At 39.9% G+C, this 21,152-nt stretch overlaps 1 protein-coding gene across 1 annotated transcript; it reads right to left on the bottom strand.

Annotated features, from left to right (window-relative positions):
• Positions 1–19,378: 19,378 nt before the first annotated feature.
• Positions 19,379–20,866, bottom strand: LOC104442814 (protein SCARECROW 1). Its single transcript, XM_010056203.3, has 2 exons — positions 19,973–20,866; positions 19,379–19,906 (listed from the first exon to the last, which is right to left on the bottom strand). Exons 1-2 carry the CDS (start codon positions 20,709–20,711, stop codon positions 19,566–19,568), a joined length of 1,080 nt encoding a protein of 359 aa, XP_010054505.2. The 5' UTR covers positions 20,712–20,866; the 3' UTR covers positions 19,379–19,565.
• Between the last annotated feature and the right edge of the window lie 286 nt (positions 20,867–21,152).

Genomic DNA, 21,152 nt, shown 5'->3' on the forward strand with positions numbered 1-21,152 from the left:
CACATGCAAGCTAAAATTGTCACGACCCCAACTCCATTTCTAAGGTCGTGAGCAACAAGGGTTATTTTTGCAACGTCCCATGCTTGTCGCCTTCTCGATTCTTTTTAACTTGTTATCATGCACATGCGAAAACGTGAATAAACAACTCCCCAAATAAACAACAACTAGAAGACTGAGACCTACATCAAGCAAAATACACTAATTTATATTATAACAATACTTTTACAAGCCCTTTCTATATAAGCCCTCTTTTCTTTTTACATTAAAGTACAAATTTTTCCACATAGGTCAAGGGAAATTCTATCTCTTCTAGCGTGACTGCAACTCTCAAAACTGACATGAGACTTCCATACCTACAAGACTGAAAGATGATGGATGAGTTTTAGGAAAACTCAATAAGTAAAATTCATAGTTCTCCACTATAAAGCATCTCATCATCGAAGCCTAGCAAGTACAACACTCGCAAACAGTGTTGATGGTAGATCAATAACAAACTTGTTGCTACCTTCGACTACATGTAGATATCCATCATGACATGCTTCAATGCATACTTACCTTTGGCTTATCAATTAATATATCAACATATTATGCTTATGCATAACTAGCACTTATGCAAATTCATTGAGCATCATCCTAGCTCAACCAAGCCCTCTTGGCTCGACCAAGGCTTACAGCTTCTTGCTAGACTTCCTAGTTCGACTAGGGCATCTCGGCTTGACTGAGGCTTCTCGGCTTGACCGGTTCAAGACCTAAGCATCCTGGCTCAACTAGGACATCCCGACTCAATAAAGGCATCCCGTTTAATAAACGAGGCATTGTCGCCAGCGCTATGTGGTGACGAACGATTTTTTCTCTTTAAGTGCATGCATAAATGCATCATACAAGTCGATTATTATCTTTTCTCTTAGTTGACACATGTACCGCCCAAAGGCTCAAAAACGGTAACTTAAATCAATCATTTAGCACTAATCCCCGCACTAGACAAGGCTCGGAAATGGTATGCCTCAATATCGATCCAAGACCTCGAGGCTTGGGTACACCTCGCTTTAGTGACGATCTATGATATTCAGATTTCGCCGAACCTTGAATACATAGCGGTCCATGACGGATCAACGAGTTTGTCATCGACTATGTTGTTGGCACCATTTGCAGCCGTCGTTTCATCACCACTCTCATCATAACAAAACACCATGTTTCGTCACATTCTCACGATAGCTCATCATCTAAAATTTTCTCGTTTAATGCAGTTAACTACGAAAGAAACGTTGGCCCGAACTACCCCGCCAATCAACTGAGCTGAAGACTTGAGTTATGTGCGCCCCGCCACAGCCGTTCCTCTCTTCAAATGGATATGCGAGCGGCCACATCTTTAGCTTGCTCTATTTTTTCGGTTGGCCATGCAGCCACGCCGTGCATCTCCCATGCATACGTCCACTAGGTGGTCAATGAAAGGGGAACGATTGACCACCATGCAACCATCACAAGCTACCCCTCCGTCATGCAGAAATGAGGATCATCGGCTCCAAATTCGGCAGCTACACATTCTCCTCTATTGGCTCAACCAGCAGCAGCATTAGACCATGCATCTTCATGCAACAATTGAAGACTTTGACCACACTAATTGTAGCCACGTCTACCTCTCTTTCATGGACAGCAATTGAGGACTTGGACTCTCCAAGGGACACGCTCATTACATGAGAACTTTAGGTGGTAGCCAAGAAATGCAGCAAGCAGCCACGCCTCCTCCAACTGCCCTCTACTCATGCGGCCACAAGGATTTTCTCATTTGTTGACTCACAAAGTCAACAACCAGAGGAACCAAGAGGAAGCCATCTTCTTCTTCCTCTTTGCACTCAGCCCTTGCCTCAATACTAGCAGCAAACTCCACCCAAATTTCAGCACTGTTTCACTCACACCTTTCTACCGACCACCGCACCCATGCGTCACCGGCCTCCTCACCATCTCACAGCTCTCCACCAACCGCGTCTCCATTCAGCTATTGTGTCGTTATGCCGCCAGCCGCACCTACAACTCACAGTTTGCCTCACTGCCAACGCCACCGGACTTGAGGTAAGTCGATATCTACTAACCTATACAACAGGAACTCCATTGTTACTTGGTGAAATACGTCCCGTAAACTAACATTGGTTTAGGATACTCGCGTTAGTTTGTGAATTTGGAGGTCGCCAGATTAACCACGAGCTATGTGAAGGAAATTTAGTATTTTCTACAGTCAAATTCAAATTAGGGACCCATGCATGCATTGACTTTGGTATTTCAAAGCTTTAAGACTTTAATTACGAACTGCTTTAAAAATTTTAGGGTCGGGGCTAAGGTTATCGATCCACAAACATGATGATTTCAATATTACAAGAAATGTTTACAGCTTTTGATGAAAATTATCTTGTGGAAATTTGAAGTTTTGAGGCGTGAGGATGCTTTAAGTCCACACTTGTGAATTTCGAAAAATAATAGGAGGGAACGATGAAATTTGATTCGATCTATTTTGGTTTTTAAGCTCTTGATTTTATGAAAGATTTTGTTGTCATGGAGTTGGTGCATCCTTACGATTTCATTGCACGTTGACTTATACCATTGATTTGGGATTTCGGAATCAAAGCAATTTCCTTATATTGGTGACATGAAAAGTGTTTTGGCATTAAAATGTTGGATTGCTACACCATGATATGTGAGTAACGAATGCTGTCAGTCCACATTGACGACGATGCCCCGGGTGTCGGGTTGCTTGGAGGGTCAAGATGGCAATGCTTCCAGATGCATGGGGATAGTGATGAGCCCTGGAGGTTCCTCAGGAGTCAGGATGCCTGGAAGTGTAACGTAACACATTCAAGATGCTTGGGGACATGATGAGCTCCGAAGGTCCTCGTGATGCCAAGTAGGGTGCGAGATGCTTGGGGGTATAACACGCTTCAAATGCTTGGGGAATGAAATATGAAACCAAAGGTCCTCGTGATGCCAGGTGAGGTGCAAGATGCCTGGAGGATGGTACACGGTACCCCCTGGAAGATGGTGATAGTGAATTGAGATAAACTAAGTTTCTAAATTCACATTGTTTTCTGATATGTCGTCTTGTTATGAGATTCCTTTGAAATGATGCATATCCATTACTACAGTTTTGTACCTTGTTTTGGATTGCATGTAATCGCATGGTGATAGACTAACGTAGTGTAGTTTAGTAGAATTTTGACTGCTAAGTGGTTGTACTCACCCTTTGTGAGACTATCATATTTCAAAGACATAGATATGCCGTTGCAACTCGTGTCTTTAGTATGTTCTATGGCATCCCCATCAACCTTAGGTGGGACCAAATGGAGCATGCCGACCCTAACTTTCCGAGCATCACATTCATATGGATCACGGTGATCCTCACCATAGGCCCCGTGCTCATGGGGTTTATTGTCCTGTATGCCCGAGTCAACAGGCGTACGATGGGGCCATTACCACTTCCGGAGGATGATGATGACGGCTTGAGTGGGGTTGAGTAGGTGGAGGACTCGGGAGGATGCCAGCATTTTTGGATGCCAGCACGTGACACCCAGACAATAGTGTAGATAGATAGCTAGATGGTCGATCCAATTTTGGTTTAGCCAAAAATAGGAACTTTTTTGGCCTAAGTGTACCGACTGATATCGTTTGAAAGTTATAAATAAATAAAAGTGCCTTGTTTGTATATCGTGTGGGTCATTTTAAATTAAGATGGAGTTTCGATACCCACTTTTGCATTGAGATAAGCACAAGGACTAAGGGACGGCGTGGCGTACCCAAAGGGTCGAGGGTCGTCACCGGTCGGGACCTCACACGATCCCAAGCTTAATGGACCTTGGCTCCAACCCGACATGAAAATATATGTATCAAGAATGACCCTCAGCTCGCGGTTTCATTCAACACCAAGTACAAAGTCCCCGTGTCCATTGGGCTATATAAATCAACATGCTTGGTGCCTTACCAAGACCTCGTGGATTTAAGCAATCCCTGTACTGATCAAGGCATAAGATCGACACACCTTAATGTTAATTTAGGATCTTGCGGCCTTAGGCAATTCCCACACCAAGCAAGGCTTGGACATGGCATCCTATTTATGCCAAAACCAAAGCTTTATGGCTTGGGCAACTTTGTCTTGCGATGAAATCAATCCAAATGAACCTCGGCCTCATTCTGGACATGAACAACTCAAGCACACTTTCAAGCACAAACATGAGCAAAACCATATAAAAGCCACGGCTTGACGGGTGAGCACCTAATAAGACTCGACAATGGAGACTACCATCCTAAATGAGACATAAGGATCATACTTACTTGGGCAAACATCGAGAACTGGCTTAGATAACTTGATGGGGCGATGGTGTAAGGCCAAGAGAAAGGAGAAAAAGGAAAGAATGGTGTGTGAATGGCAAAAGGGTTCCAATGATAGAAATGAATGGGGCATTTATCTATTTATAGGCACCAACCTCATCATTACTCATCTAAGTAGTCCAATCACATTTTTTAGAGTGGCACGGCTATGGCATTGAGGTGGCAAGCTTAAGTTGCAAGGTGTCATGCCTATTTTAAAAGGTGGCACACCTAATGGCCAAATGCAATGATTGGAGTCTTACTTGTTTCATTCCTATTGGACCATTTATACAATGCTATCATGATTTGGCCTACTTGTCCTCTAAGGAAAATTGTGACATCTTGAATTTCAGGTTCTGTTTTCAATTGAATAAGTAAGACTTTTCATCGATGCACCTATAGTTCTTTTCCATGAGTTGGCCATTCACGGGATAATTACCCTATTAGGTAAAGCCGTTAAGGAATATAAACGCAATAGACTTGAAAATTTGACCAGGAATCGACTACTCGACTATGTTAATCTGCAAGGGTCATTATGACACCGTCAAAATCGATCAAAGACCGGAGATAGGTCAATTTGACAAAGGTATGTAATTAGTGTGTGGGTGATTCCATATAATTGCAAAATTTCTATCGAATGGCACTAAACCGATTTATTTGTCGTTTTGGTACCCTATATCCAGATTTGAAACCTCAAGATTTTCACAACAACCGAGAGTTGTCAATGTGTCAAAGATGTACATTGTGGCTTGAAAATAATCAACCACGAGTCATTGCACTAAAAATTTCTAAAAGCTACCTAGTAGATTAGGTCATGCTAAAATCGTGTCAAATTGAAATTAATCATGAATTTGAACTCGATTTCAGAAATTGAAAGTTCTGTCATGTCATGATTTATTTTAGGAATATTGACTCATCCTCCGAAGAAATTTCGGCGAGCTCGAGATTTTTATGGAAAATTAATTCAGACAATTTGGAAAAGAAAGGAAATTTGGTGGGGCTAAATTAAGTTGATGTTTGGCCTCCTTAGTGAGCTATTTAGTGAAGGAAAATTGTGGAAATTGTGTGGGCTTCCTCCTTAGCAAAATTAGACATCAAATTAGGGAATTTAGTGAAGAAATTGAAGCTCAATTGGTGAAATTCGGAGGTTGGTATGGGGGCTGCAACATTTGGCATCAAAACTTGTTACTTATGAGATTTTATGTGCAAGAAATAATTTGGGAACCAAGGGATAGGCATGGAGACTTTTGGGGGACCAAACATTAATTGTGTAGATAGTTTTGTTGACTTGCCCCCCCCCAAACCAAAGCTTCCTCCTCATGCCAAGCTGCTCCCTTCTTCTTCGCGAACCAACTTCCCCCGACCCTTTCAATTCTGTTTCTCTTTCATTTTTCCCTTCTGTTTTTGCTTTCTTTCTTTTTTTCTTTTTTTTTCCCTTGAAGCAACTCCTTCCTCCAAACCCCGCAACCCCACCAACCTATATTCTCCACCGAATATGCTACTCCTCTTTCATGATGCCATGAAGACTCCAGCGACGCCCCCTCTCCTTCGTTCGCATCTCCCTCCACCGACTCACTCCATTTCGCTGCCACCATATGCAAGAAACCCCCCAGGTGAGTCAACTCCTTTGATGGTCCTCACGTGGCCACACGTCCAGAACCGTGATCGCGCAACCAGCAACCGTGTTCCCGCAAGCTACCACCGCGTACTGCAACTTCGATCAGCCAAGCCAAGCCGCGACCAGCAAGCCCCTTCCAGACTAGCAGCAACCGTAAGCCTTGCAAGGTCTTTTTGGCCTTAGTTTGGTCTTCCTTGGCGTCGCCTTAGGCCCAAGTTTCGGCCACTGTTGCGCCGCCATCGCGGTGAATCGATTTTTTTGTGCTAAACTAGTGAGTTTATATACTAAATTCTCATTAGGGTGTTAATGACGTTTAAGAGGTGTTTAGATTAAATTAAGATTAGATTAGTGTAGTTATTAGTTTGTTTACTTAATTAGGTTAGTTAGATTAGTGATTTGGGTGGTTAGAAATTGTAATTAGTTAGTTTATTGTGTGGCCTTGTAGTTAGAATGGTTAGGATACTTTAATTAGTTCAATAGGTAGTTAGATTAGCAATATTTAGCCTAAGTTTGTATTTTTGAATTAATATGTATTTATTTAATTTATTTTGAAAATTATTTAATTATTTAATATTTTCCAGAAATTAGACCGGGATAGCCGGTGACCAAAATTTCATACTGATTGCAATGGTGTAGTTAATTTCTACAATTGAGTGTTAAATTGTGTAAATTAAGTGATGATTGTAATTTTGAGTGTTTATTTCAAATTTTGGAAATTTTGGTAATTATTCAAAAATTACCGGGTGTTGGGTTTAGACACTGAAAATTGTTTTAAATACTATATCAAATAATGGGATTTGAAAAGGAAGGGTATCAGTTTTTCTGGTTCAAATTAACTGTGTACCCACACACGATTACTTTTACCGTGTATTTTTAATACGAAAAAAATAGGCCAAGTTCACTATTTTAATTGAGGTATTTAAGTGCAATACACGGTGTCCTAGGCCGAGATTGAATGATCGTGTGTTGATTAAGAGAACCCATCCCAAGCTGTTGAGCTAGACGTGCCCCTATATGGGATGCCCTACTAAAGGATGCCAGTCGCAATAGATTCCGGACTGAAGCTCCTTTATGGAATGCCATTGATGTAGTGACATTGCCGTGCTCGATGGGGCGAGACGATGCTTGGCTATGCTAGTAGACCACTAAACTTCGAGTAGGCCGTGCCTGTGTGTGGCTGAGATTAACAATTGAAACGCATTCCAAGTGAGATTGATGCGCCAGATTATGGGACAAAATTGTGTAGCATGGAATGGAATGTGTCATAACGATTTGGCCTTATAACTAAGACCCATTGTGTTGTTGAGATGAAAGTGTTGGCGTTCTAATTATTTGAGCATGAATATTGTTATGTCTGTGTTATGAACTGTGCTAACATGCAGGAATAATCAGTCAAGGTAAGTCTTCGTGATTGTGAAGTTAAGTGGTTAGAACGCCCATAGACGTATTACTCTCCTAATTGAGGTTTAGAGCGTAAACATGTTGAGATTTATATCTCACCATTTCGTGGGCTTTAACTTTTCAGGGTCGTAGGATGGAAGACATAGAGTCGAGCTGAAGGGATTTGAAGTGCAGATCAGTTAGGATAGCTTCTTTTCGAGAACTTGTCTTTTGTAGGCTTTTGGTTGTTGACTTCTGTTTATGACTTAGTGTGTATATAAAAGCGTGTTTTGGTTCTGAATCTGTTTTCCTATTTTTCTAACCCATGCTATTTGTTGGCAGGGGTGTTTAATTCGCTTTTGCATTTGTAATAAAATGAATGGATTGACAGACGTGTCTTGGGACGTCGCAAATTTCATCGACTACAAAGGGATGGGCACGCGCTCAAGGATCGGGGCGTGACAAAAATCTTATGATAATGATAACCATATCTTTCATGAACACCTAAACTAATGACCCACCATTCTCATTAAATGCTTATATTTAGTTAATCATGGGGTTTTGATATTTAGCACATGCTTAAATTGAAGAACTTGCTTCATAAATTTTGGCTTTTTAGAATATTCCACCAAGTTCTATTCTTATCGGTCCACTTAAGCCCTTGAGTCATTTGCTTCTTCCCCAAGGAAAATCTTAAGCCATCATTACCAAATTTTCAAGGGACACCTAAGCTTATGAGGTGGAGATCTAATGACCTAGTGTCATTAATTGAAGCCTTATTTGTCTCCATTTCATTGGACCACAAGAGCACTTTGATCATTATTAAGGAACAAGTTATTATGCATACGAGGCACTCTAAAAGATAGGGTGGCTTTAAGGCTCCCATGTGTCCTATTTTTATTGGGACATTTGGCTTAGATACTTTGCTTAATTCCCAAGGTAAATCATTGGTAATTATGACCATATCTAGAAAAATCTAGGTGGAATGATAAGTCAACCACCTTCATGAAGAAGCTAAGGTGTTCTAGAGAATTCAATTTTGTCTTTTTCTTCATCAAAAATGTGGTCTAGAGAATTCTCTCATCTCAGTTGGTTCCAAAGCCGGAAAATGGATCATTAAGTACACCTCAAAAAACTGAATCATGTATACCTGAGGTTTGGCCATCACGTCCCATGCTCGCACAAACCGTTTCTTTGGACGATCGATTGGCCTAAAAGGTTGGTCCATTAGCCATTCGACCGGTCAAGGTCAATCCTAAGGGTATCCATGGCCTAGTACTAAGTTAAGGCATTCATGGACTTTAGAATTAGTGACGGAATAGTTGGGTCAATCCCTGAACTCATTCTGGTTGACACTCGATCCATTTGTATGGCTCATGGTCGGTGCATTACTAATCCATGATTTGACATCACCAATTCAAGATTCCTTTCTAATCACTAAGAATTAAATAGATAATGATGTATTTTTTATAAGAAGGCAATCACATTTGATCAAGTCGGATCATCCGTGTATCGATGCATAGCCAGACAGAATCACCCGCGGCCAAGCATTATAACCGATTGGATCAACCCACGACCATCCGCCGATCCAAATCATCCCGTGATCAATCCTTGTGATCAGTCATCTTATGAGCTGGTGATCCTACCCATAAGTATGATCGATAGAAAATCCACGGCTGACACCTTGACCAGTTCGTGATCGGTCGATCGGTCAGTCGGTCGAACCATGACCGATCCGTGATTCCTTACCGACAAACTGGTCAATCCATGGCCAATGGTCCATGGTCGATCCATTCAGGACCTTATGGCCAATCCTTATGGGGTCAGAATCAAGGGTGTTACAAAAATTATCCACGAAACTTACACATATGGTTGAGAATCCGCTAAACCAAACCAATCTGTCTTCAAGCACCGAGATGACATCGAAGTTATTACCAAGTTTCTCCTATGTTGAAAAGGGAAAAGGCAATGATGATGAGGCTAGGTTCTAAGGTGTAGGGAGATAGAAATCAAAGGGTCTCTCATCCCTTCTTGCATGGGGAAGCCAAATGGGATTTTGTCCCATTTGCATGCAAGATCCGAGTTCTGTCTTTCTTACTTGACTTATGTGCCTTAGAGAAATTTGGTTTGAGTGAATAGGGTTTATTCCCTATTTTACCCCCTAAATGTTCAATCACCATGAGAGGTTAAGGCACCAAAGTTTTTTTTTTTTTTTTTTTTTTTAATTTTAGGTCAGAATGCTAAGGCACCTAAGTTAAGCTACTTTATTTTGGGGGTTTTCACTAATGTCATAAGCTAAAGCTTAGTAATAATGCTCATATGCCCACACAATTCAACCATTAAAAGAAATAATCTAAGCTAACTAGATATCCTCATATCTATTTCTAGCTTTTTAAGATTGTAGGTCCACTAATAGCTCTATACGTCACATGAAAATGACGATACTATTCAGACTATAAAAAATCGATGTCGAACACCTAACACCACTTGAATTTACACAAAACCTAAATTGACAAGATTTGGACATTTCCAACCAAATCAAGACTTTTATATATGTCCAGCCCATCGGGTCCAATTCATGGCCCAACACCAACTATGCCAGCCTAATTGGTGGCCTAAACCCATCCCTCACGCACAACACAAACAAAACTCACTCGGTCCGATTCTAATTTCCTTCGAAAGGTAATAGTTTACTCATAAATTCTAAAATCCGAAATTTTAGGATGTCACATGCACTCTAAAACTATTTTAAAGTATTAATTTGGCTGTAATGTTTGAACTTGCTTTAGACTTTGAATGTGGACATAAGTTCTAAAACCATTTCAAAGCATTAATTTAGACACTAATTCTATAACCATTACAAAACTTTATTCTATGTATTAACTTTGTAATTACAAAACTTTAATTTGATCATTACTTCTGAAATCATTTTAGATCATTAATGTGGTCATTAAATCTAAAACCGTTTCAACAATTTAAATTAGCCCTTAAGTTGGGAATCGTTTCATATCTTTAATTTGTTATTTATTTTGAACTCACTTCAAATCATTAATACGATTATTGGTCTAAACATACTTTAGATCATTAATTCAATCATTGCATTTCATTTCTTTTGATTCAATCGTAAAGTCTAAACTTGCTCCAAACCTTTGATTTGGCTGTAAAGTTTGAAACCCCTTTCAAATATTTTATTTTTAGCCCAACTCAATCTAATTGCCTCAATTGCAAACAAATTTGCAATATTGTCTCTCTTGTTTTAAATGTCATTTTGAATTGGTTATGGTATGTGATATCCCTAGATTTATTATTGAGCTAGCAATAGGATTAAGAGAACTAATTGCCTTAGTTAGTCTCTAGTTCCTATAATGCGAACATTTCAAGAACATAATAAACCTATCAGTTTTGGCGATCATATAATTTAATCCTTCCGTCTCTATATGTCCTAATCAAACAAAGACTGTGGAATTGTTTGTCAAGCCATCAATTCAATCATATGCCCAAATTTAACTAACATATATTTTCACAAGACATGAAATAATCATTCTCAATTACAAACCCAGTCGAAGATTTCAATATAATGTCACGATTAGATTGCATAAGACATCAATCTTCTATGTTGTATATTTAGGTATATAACAGGAAGACATATTCCATATTGCATGTGCATGTACCTTCATATGTGAATAAACTATAACCATCAAGTACAAAGACGATTCAACGAAACGTCAATATGCGCACTTATAAACTACAGCCATTCAACATACAAGTCAGTTTCATGTCTTAGGTCTAAGGATTTTATACAAGACCAAAGTATGAAGATTAGTTATTAACCCTGCTTAGAACTTTCATATTGCTAATTGTTCTATGTATGTCATGTTTAGTGAACTTGTTCAAGTCAAGCACCTATGTTCTAGCTTAAGTATCTCAATATCCAGTGACTTATGACTCATTATTCCCTGAGATACCTAATACTCAATGGTGAAGCTTTGACCCATCAGTCTTAATAGGAACATTAATATCCTCTCGCTAGTAGTGTAATGGCTAGTTTTGGGATTTAAAGAGATGATCCAACGACCGAGAACTATTTAAAGATTTAGTTTAACTGTAAACTCGTCACACATATTCTTTGTTGAAAAAATATCTCCAAATGATTTTGATAATGCCCAAGCTATCTTCAGTATAATGTTCACTATAGTATATGCAATGGTTGTAACAAAAGACCAAGTAAGATCCATGGTGCGATTAAGTGGATAGAAGAATGACAATACGTCTCGATACAGATTTTCCATAAATAGTACCAATAGACCTAAAAAATCAACTGATGTCGATATCTATGTTGATGTTGCACATATCGAGTCATTGGTGCTATGGCAACAACGTACATTTTGTTAATGTTTGTTAATTTAGTAATACAGCTATTATGGCTGTGGATTCGCACAGTAGTAAAATTCAGGTGGATATAGTAATCAAATAGTTAGGTAGTCTGATAGGTCTGTCAAAGACTGCAACAAAGAGACAGTAGCCGATATTATTTTTAGAGTGCAAATATCTAAGAAAAGGATTGTATGAGTAGTTCTATCTTTAGACAATACATCAACAATCACTCTAACGATTCTTTGTTTCTTCAATCCACCTCCAATGGATAGATTGAAGATGGTTATAAAGGAGAAGATAATAGATGCCAAATGTTAGAGAGAGAACGACATATATCAAGATTTGAAAAATAGTTTCACATTGTTTTTAGTGATAAGCTCTCTTTCGATTGTTTCATTGAGTATTGTATTTGTGTTGTTGGAGTGATTGTGCTCTAGATTAAGAGTACAAGAGTAAAAGCAATAGTTATGTTTTGATAATGTGATCTATCTTGTAATAAGATTAGTGCTTGTCAATTGTAACTTTTTGAGTAGATTACTACTAGAATCTAGTCCGACTTATGGCTATTAGTTTGAAGAGTGGATAGATGTAGGCTTAGGGATAATGACGGACAATTTAGGCATGCTATATGTCATTTCAAAACTTGAAATGTCCTTTACAAATGTCTAGAATGCATTGAAGGCAATTGAACATGTTAATACTCATGATCAAAGATATTTCCATTTAGAGGTCTAATCTGCAGTAACCACATCAACAATGTCCTGAACAAATCATGATTTATCTTCTTTAAATGACATAAAAAAAATATACAATTTTTTGTGCTATTAGGTCTAGATGCAAGGTTTAAGTTTCATGAAACATCTTAACCCAATTTGGTTCGCAAAATATCATACAAAATTTGCAAAACAGGTCAAACCAATCCTACTGCCCAAAATTGCATAGTTAAAATCTATCTTTGATCATGAGATTAACCAAGCAAACGATGGCCAATTGGTGCGGTCTATACATTGTTAAAAACTTATGAGACGCACTACAACTGTTGTGAAGGACTCGAGACCAATCGAATGCATTTACTGACTCATTTTAAGGCAAACATCAATCAAGTCACAAACAGGACAAAGCACCCTAAGGACGATTTATCAGAGATTTCTTTGGCTAAATCAACTCCAAAAAAAATCTGAAAAAAATATATGTTGTAGCCAAGGACATTTCAAACAACTTTCATGAGACACCAACCTCTAAATCTAAGCACAAAATTTAGCAAAAAATCAACAAACACGTAAAATGCTCAAAATTCCAAATCATCATATAATCTAACTCAATTTCCATAACATATAAATGAACTTTGGAAGTGGATTTCAGGTATCAAACGACATTCCTTCGAAGTATCAAAATGAAGCTTATTGAACTTAGATTAAAAGTCTCGAGCACCTCAACTCAAGATTTTGAGGTTTAAGACCTCAAATCTACTATAACAGAAACTCAGTCTATGAAACCTACAAATTTTCTAGAAAAAACACATGAACATAAATTATCAATATAATTGAAATTTCTGCTATTCTCACCTTATAACATGAAGTACTAACTCATTTCGACATGTAATTGGTGCTCTCTATCTATTTGAGAATATTGTATGGCTAAGGTTTATTGATTTTGAATTCAATTTTCACAGTTGCCAACTTATTTCGTATGCAAGTGTATAGCTTGAACAATCTAAGAAAAAAATGACTATTGAAGAGGAAAGTAGGAAGTGTAAATATTTTGATATAAAAATATTAGATGAAAAAATTAATCATTCAATCAATAAAGTACTTTAACCAAAAAATTAATCTATAAAGTAAATTAAATTAATTATATATTCTTGAGAAATTAAGCATAAACAAATTATTTCGGTAATTATAAATCTTCAAACTGAAAGTTTAGATCTATCTCATAACAACGTGGAGAGTAAGAAACTTTTCGGTCAAACATTTTGGGTACTTTCGCCACGAAAAAGAAACACGTGGTCAAAGTCAACCCAAAATGACCAAAAGATTTTCATGGCAAAGGGTCAGATATTACCCCACCAAAACTAATATTTCTTAATAATTTAGTTGATGACATATTACTTACATAAAAAAGCCACAAAGAACCCCAAATTTTACCCACTTGACATACATCAAAGTTCCTTTTTGGGATAATAACATAAATAATTCTTGAACTTTGCTCAACATATAATGTGGTTCCTAAATTTTAGCTTAATATTCAGTATAGTCCCTGAAATTTTAATGAATTATGTATGGTCCATAAACTTTTGCTACATGTTCAATATACTCCTTGAATTATATAAAAATGTTCGATATAGTTTTTCCATTAATTTAAGATCAAGGACAACATTGCACATTTTCATATAGTTAAACATATACAAAACTAAAAATTTAGGGACTAAATTTGAACATTAATCTCCGTTCGTTTCACGGAAAATATCATGTTTCCAGGAAAACATTTTCTGGAAGTCATTTTCCAGGAAAATGACTCTATTTTCCGATGTTCGGCCAACATCTAAAATTTGAGTGGAAAATATTTTCCTTGTTCGTTAGCTCAAACATTTTCCTGGAAAAATTATCAAAAATTAAATTTTATATATTTTTAAATGATTTATATTTTTAAAATATAAATTTTTATTATTTATTATTTCTTTTTTTTTCCTTCCTCCTTCCGTCTCCTTCTTCCTCCCGATTCCTCCCGGCGGCGTCGTCCGCCGTGGCCTCCTTCCTCCTCCTTCCGCCGCCGCCACCTCCTTCCTCCCGGCGGCTTCCGCCGCCGCCACCTCCTTCCTCCCGGCGGCTTCGCCGCCGCCCACCTCCTTCCTCCCGGCCGACCAAGACCCGGTGGCCGGATCGGCGAGCTCGGGTGAGATCGAGCTCGGCCGATCTCACCCGAGCTTGTCGGATCGCGCGAGCTCGAGCTCGCCCGGATCGGGAGCCCGAGCTCTCGCCGTTAGATCCGGCGAGCCGCGAGCTCCGCCGCCAGATCTGACGAGCTCATGGCTCGCGGCCGCACGACGAGCGGCCGGCCTGGACGGCGGGCTCCCCGCGAGCCTCCCGGCGCCTCCGCGGTGCTCCCTCTTGAGCCGGATCCTCCCGAGCGGCTTCGAGCCGCCGGGGAAGCGGAGCGCGGCGGTGGCTTCCCGGTGGAGCAGGCGGGCAGGAGAGGAGGAGCGGCGGGGGGGCGGCGGGCGATCCGGAAGGACGTCGTCGAAGCCTCCTGCGGGGAGAGCAAGAAAAGAGAGAGAGAGAGAGAACGAGAACATGAAGGGAGGAAAGAGCGGCGGGAGCACCCAGGCTCGTGTGAGAGCTGCGGAAAATGTTTTCCTCTTTTCAAAAAGGAAAACATTTTCCGCTCATTCAAGAAGGAATTTTCTGTTGACCGGAAAATATTTTCCGTTGACCGTGTGTTTTCCGCCATCCGAACACCGGAAATTTCGGAAAATATTTTCCGGAAGTTATTTTCAGCGAAACGAACGGAGCCTAAGTTAAAGATCATGGAATCACATTGCGCATTGGGCCAAAGTTCAATAACCATTTGTAAAAAAACCTCCAAAATTATACCCACTATGACACTTTTACCCTAAACATTTTTTTGTGACATAAAAACACCGAACTTGTAGCTATGTGACACAATTATCATTCATCAATATTCACCAGAAATGATTTTTCAATCAAAAGTATATCATTTTTATTTCACTTAAGCTATGGGGGCATCATGGCTACAATGTTTGCTTTCTAGCATCGATGAAGGCAGATTTTTAATGGGAAGTATTAACAGAATTTTGATAGTAAGTAAATGTGTCATAAAGGTACAAGTTTATGATTTTTTGGTACATAGAAAAAAATATAAATAAATGTATCACGATGGGTATAGTTTAGGCCTTTTTGTGGGTTTTTCCCTATTAATCAATGTCATGACTGTGTAGTCAACTATGTTTTTAGAATAATATTTTATTAAATTATTTATAACTTTTAATCTAAATTTTTGTATTAAACATATTAAGATTAATGCTTCCCTCTACTTTCACGGTTTTTTTTTCGTCACCGTAAAATTTACCAAATTAACATATTTGTTCTATTCTGTTTTGCCGTACCAAAAATAGTATTGGTGAAACTTAATTGGCTAGCTAATTGATGTCGCTTATTCCAGACCTTAAAATTTACATTGACATTTTTCGGATGGTTTGGGCTGATACATAATCAATTTCGTGAGGACAAAACCATAGTATACGTGGTGAGTGTTTAGGTAAGGGAAGGCGAAAACGTAAAGATTTACATTGTGATTGTTAGTTAATGAATTAGATAAGTATCCGAAACGAGAATGATGAAGAAGAAGAAGCGGATTGAGGGAGAAAATAACACGGGCTGAAAAGCAAGGTGAGGCTCTGCCTGGCAACCACATGGAGTTGGTTTGTTGCCCAGATATTTGTGAGCGTTTCCCTGCTTTTCTTGTGAGCTTGGTTATGAATATATGCATTTGCAAAAGGACTAATTAGCATGTGATTTAATGGAAAAATGTATATTGGTCCAGAAAACCATGATTGGAGGAGTGTGGGAGGAGAAAAATATATTTCGTGTGAGCGATGCACCACGTGAAAAGGACATGCTAATAAATGAAAAGTAGGATATATACACATGATGCCAAGTAGATTAGATTTATCACATGTGAACAATGGTAATTAGTTGTGTACATCATGTCATCATGTCCGTCACTTGAATTTCTTTCTCGTGAGATAAGATTGGAGAATATTTTAGATGTTCACAGCTCTATGAGGACAACCATTTGCGAAAAAGAATGTTGGTGAAAAAGGATAAAATGGTAAATAATAAAATCAACGTCACATAAACCCTATACTTTTATAGAGTGTTTTAGATTCAGAGTAAATGTATATTTATAGTTTACACAATAGTTTATCTGTTTCAAGAATATAGATATTAGAGAGATTTTCCTCACATTACATTCTAATACTAGAGTTGATATTTTAGGATTTGGGTTTCACAACAAACCTTAGTTCGTTTTGCTCTGGGTAAAATTCACGTTTTGCTCTGTACATTATCTTAATATAGTTGATTTTTTATACGTTCTTTTGCACAGTTTCCATGATTTTAGGTTCGCAATGCTATCTCACCGAAAATTCAGACTTAAAATAGGATGTTGATTATGATTACCTGTTTAAACTCATCAATAAAAGGAAAAAAAGAAGAGAAAAACACGAAAAACCATCATTACTTGTCTCAATAATACCACTTTACCTTCGCTTTTGACTATATACATCCTTTTCCAGATGAGCCTATTATCCTAAACACCCTCAACTTTAGATCTTATCCCAATTATACTCTAAATTTTTTTCATCTCATAAAAAAACTCTTAAATTTTGGTCCAATCCCAATTCTATCCTAAACTTTTTTTTTCTTTTTGTCTCATAAAGAACCACCAATTTTTGCTTGAGTCTCATATTTACCTTAGTGGACACTACGTCCAAAATTGCCCTTGGTGATGTGACATTTTCACGTCATTGCTCTAGTTTTCCTCGACTTTCAGATCCAATAAAATGTCTTTTGGAGATGAATTTCCACGTCAACTCACACGACATTTTCTTAGATCTGAAATTTGGGTTAAAACTAGAGCAATTAGGGCTAGTTTTCTTCAATTGCTCTTATTGTTAATTCTTCCATCTTACTTGAGGATCTTCAATTTTGCGCTTAGTATTCAACCTATTGTGTTCAAGAGTCTTCCATCTCTTGTGGTTGGAAATCTCACGCTTAGGTTGCTCAAATAGCTCGCACTCATGAGTTTTTTTTTTCTTTATCTCTATTGTCAAGAGAAATTTTGAATGAAGGGTTAATAGGGATAGATTTGGAACTCAATTAAAAGTCGATGTTTTTATGAGACAAAAAAAAATTTAAGTAAATTGGGATTGAATCTAAAGTAGAGGGTTTTCTTATTGGATAAATTAAAATTTAGGGTAGAATTAAGACAAAAATCAAATTTGAGGGTTTTTTTATGTGATAAAAGAATTAGGGTAGAATGGAGATTAAAACTAAAGTTTGGGGTTTTTAGGGTATTAAGCCTTCCCATTAACATCATTAATGTTACAAAATCAGTCATTTTTCTTTCCCAAATGCCCCTACCAAAATTGTTATGTTGCTTAAACAACGAAAATTACAAATCAACCCAAACCCTAAATGGGCAACCAGTTGCAGTACCCTCGCCATCACCTATCGTTTTGAGGTTCATCCTCAATTCCTCCATCTCGTAACCCTTCTCTCTCTCTCTCCAACAATTTCATGCCACAGCACCGACAAAGTTAATGGTGAGGATACTAGCAATCATTGATGGCCTTAGATCAAGGTTGAGAGCCCCGCTGAGGCTATGGAGGGTTGACCATGGCTATTTGGACCCAAGATCAAGATCAAGGGCGTGGCAAGGCCATGGACTACCTCAGAGAGAGAGAGAGAGAGAGCTGAGAGAGATAGAGAGTTAAAGGCAATGCCGAGAAGATAGTGACCGGGGGTGGTGGGGTGACTGCGAAGGCCATGGACGGTTATGGATGGACCGAGGTTAAGGTGTGCAAAGATAGGGCAATATAGTCTTTTTATTTGTTGGGCTTTATCATAGGATGCCAAGTAATGGTCTCGGAAAATAAAAAAAATAAAAATGAAGTGATTTTAATGTGAAAGTGAGGATGACAATTGATTCGGGAAAATGTTTTCTGAGTATTGCGAATCTTATGCATTAGTGTTTGCCAAATAAAAAATGCACAACAAACTTGCGAGAGCTTATTTCAGTCCTACGGCTTAAGAGAATTCCGAGCAGGGACAATGACCTCAACTCTCTCTTGCTTCCATCAAAAAGGAACTAAATCAAGGTTCCAAACCAACCTTCGTCTCAAAATGCAAATATTTTCTTACCAGAGTACCCCACAAAATACAGCTGGATCTCCTCGAAGGGCAAAATCGGCAAACTGTGGCTCACCCTTTTGTCAGAAGCCACAGAGCCAGGCTACCCAATTAGCCAATAATGACCTCCCATTTCAGAGAGTAAGAAGTGGGAAATAAAAGGAGGGACCAAAAGCTTTTGCTTCAGCCCCTCCACCACCAGGATGCACATATCGCAACAAGACAACACCCCCCAGCGGGAAGCCGAAAAGAAAAAAGAAAAAGAAAATAAGTAAATGGCAATCTAGTAATTATGAGCAAAGGCATCATCAGAGAGTCATTGACCGGTCGCCTTTGACCAGTCCTTTTTGGAAGTGCCATACCTGTTTTTCAGAGTACTTGTCAGTGCTGCCCAGTAGCAAAAATTTCTCATATTTGTGCCTCATAAATGATAGATAAGCCGACCCCTGGCCACGCCCCAATGCAGCGCGTGCGGTGCAAAATCTCCTCGCTCCTTTCTTTCAAAACAAACCCCCTCTCTTTCTTTCCGTCTCTCGTTTTCCTCATCAGGTGTGGCATTGAAAGGAAGTAGGAACTCTAAACCGATTTCTTGCTGCAAAACTTGCAATGTAGCACACGGCATATATGAAAATTACTAATATTGCAATCCCTCCAGTTGCCACTCGCTTAGGAAAAAATTTCTGCACTAATAAAACATCATAGGATGAATTCTCATTCGTGCCAGTTCGTTCATATTAGGAAAACAAAAATGTTTACATATGAAACCAGACTAATAGCCATCAATAATGAAATGGAGTGATGGGATCATCGTCATCGTCGTCGTCGTCGTCGTCGTCATCATCATCAATCGAGGATGATCATCCAACATTTTGTGATTTTTTGTACAGAACCGGATTTGAATGCGGGCTGCCTCATGAGGAGGATTGATTCTTACTACTGGAAGCTAGAGCGTGGATGGAATTGGCGAGCTTGTCGATGGCGCTCACAAGGCCATCGATGCCTTGTCGGTTGATCTCCGTCTTGGACTCCTCAAGCTTGAGCCTCCTCTCGTGGAGGCCTACCAGGTCTCTGTGCCGTCGCTCTTCTCGCTCGTCGCAGGCCTGGAGCGCTTCCGCTATGATGGAGGCGCTCCTTGAGATCGCGGTCCCCACGTCACCCGGCTCGTGGCGATCCTCGCTCGCTGCTCCACCACGATCTCCGCCTCTCCTCCGCCTCTTAGCCGGCGTGTCTGAATGCTCGCTCGGTTCGGATTCTGCGCAATTTTGAAGGGAAGAAAATTACGGTTGATAAGAGTTTGATTATATTTACAGAGTGGTACCTGGTGATGGAAATGGCTGAGAAGCGGCAGCGGAAGGCAGCTGAGGCGGAGCCTCCGGCGTCTGAGAAGGAGGAGGTAATGCCGGCACGATGGGGCCCGGCAATACATGCTGCTGCGGAGGCAACGGAGGCTGAATGGGCGTTTCCACCACATAACCAGTGCTAACGATGACGTCGGGATTCGGGTGGCCGATAGAATAGGCGGTGATGGAGGCGGAAGCAGCGGCAGTGGCCCTCTGAGATCCTCCTGCTCCTCCTGCTCCTCCTGCTCCTCCTCCTCCTCCTCCTGCTCTCCTCTCCACCACATCCACCAAGGCCTCGTATATCTGCGGCATCATGTTGGTGGGCAGGTTCCTCTCCTTCCTCTCGCTCTTCTCGATCTTCCAATACGAGGCCACTTCCTCCTCCTCGCCAGTCCTCCGCCTCTCGTATTCCCTCACCTTCTTGTAGTCCCTCATTAGGTTGTCCCACTTATCGTTGCACTGGTTCTGGCTCCTGCAGCACCCCCTCCTCCAGCAGTAGTCCTCCACCCACTTCCACCTCGGCTCCGAGGGCTTGGCCCCGCCTCTTCCGGCCCCTCCCCCTACTCCTTCGCCGCTCTCCTCGCTCCGCTTTGTCCGCCTCTCGTCGTCCATCTTCTTCGCCTCAATCAGTATCATGGTCTCGTTCACATTCCAGTTCCCTTTCCTGTAGTCCCTCATCATCGCGTTGTTGCCACCACCACCACTTTGATCGGCCATTTCACCATGCCAGTGCAACTTTTGGGGAGAGAAAGAGAGAGAGAGAGAGAGAGATTATATGTGCCTGCCCAACAAGTGTTACATCTACATGAGTGCGATGTTGCTTCCCTTTTGGAGGGCTCTGAATTGATGTGTGGGGGTGTGTTGAAACCGGTCAAATCTTCTGGTGAGAGTGAGACCAGTGCTAATTTGGGCAAGGAGAGATTGGTGTAACGGGGTCTTCCTCAGTCAACAACAGGATCAGGATTTGTAGTAGAGTCAGGAGTGGAGTGGAGTGGAGTGGAAGGTGGGGCTGTATGTGCTTAGTGCATGCCATTCCAACGGAGCATTGAGATAAAAGTCCGCTTCCTTTGAGGCACTTTCATTTATGCTCCCTTTATTTCACACGATGAAACTTATTTTCAAGAAAAATAATTTTATTTTCCTATATTTTGCTGTGAT

Source organism: Eucalyptus grandis, chromosome 11 (genome assembly GCF_016545825.1).
Source record: "Eucalyptus grandis isolate ANBG69807.140 chromosome 11, ASM1654582v1, whole genome shotgun sequence".
Taxonomy (NCBI): Eukaryota; Viridiplantae; Streptophyta; class Magnoliopsida; order Myrtales; family Myrtaceae; genus Eucalyptus; species Eucalyptus grandis.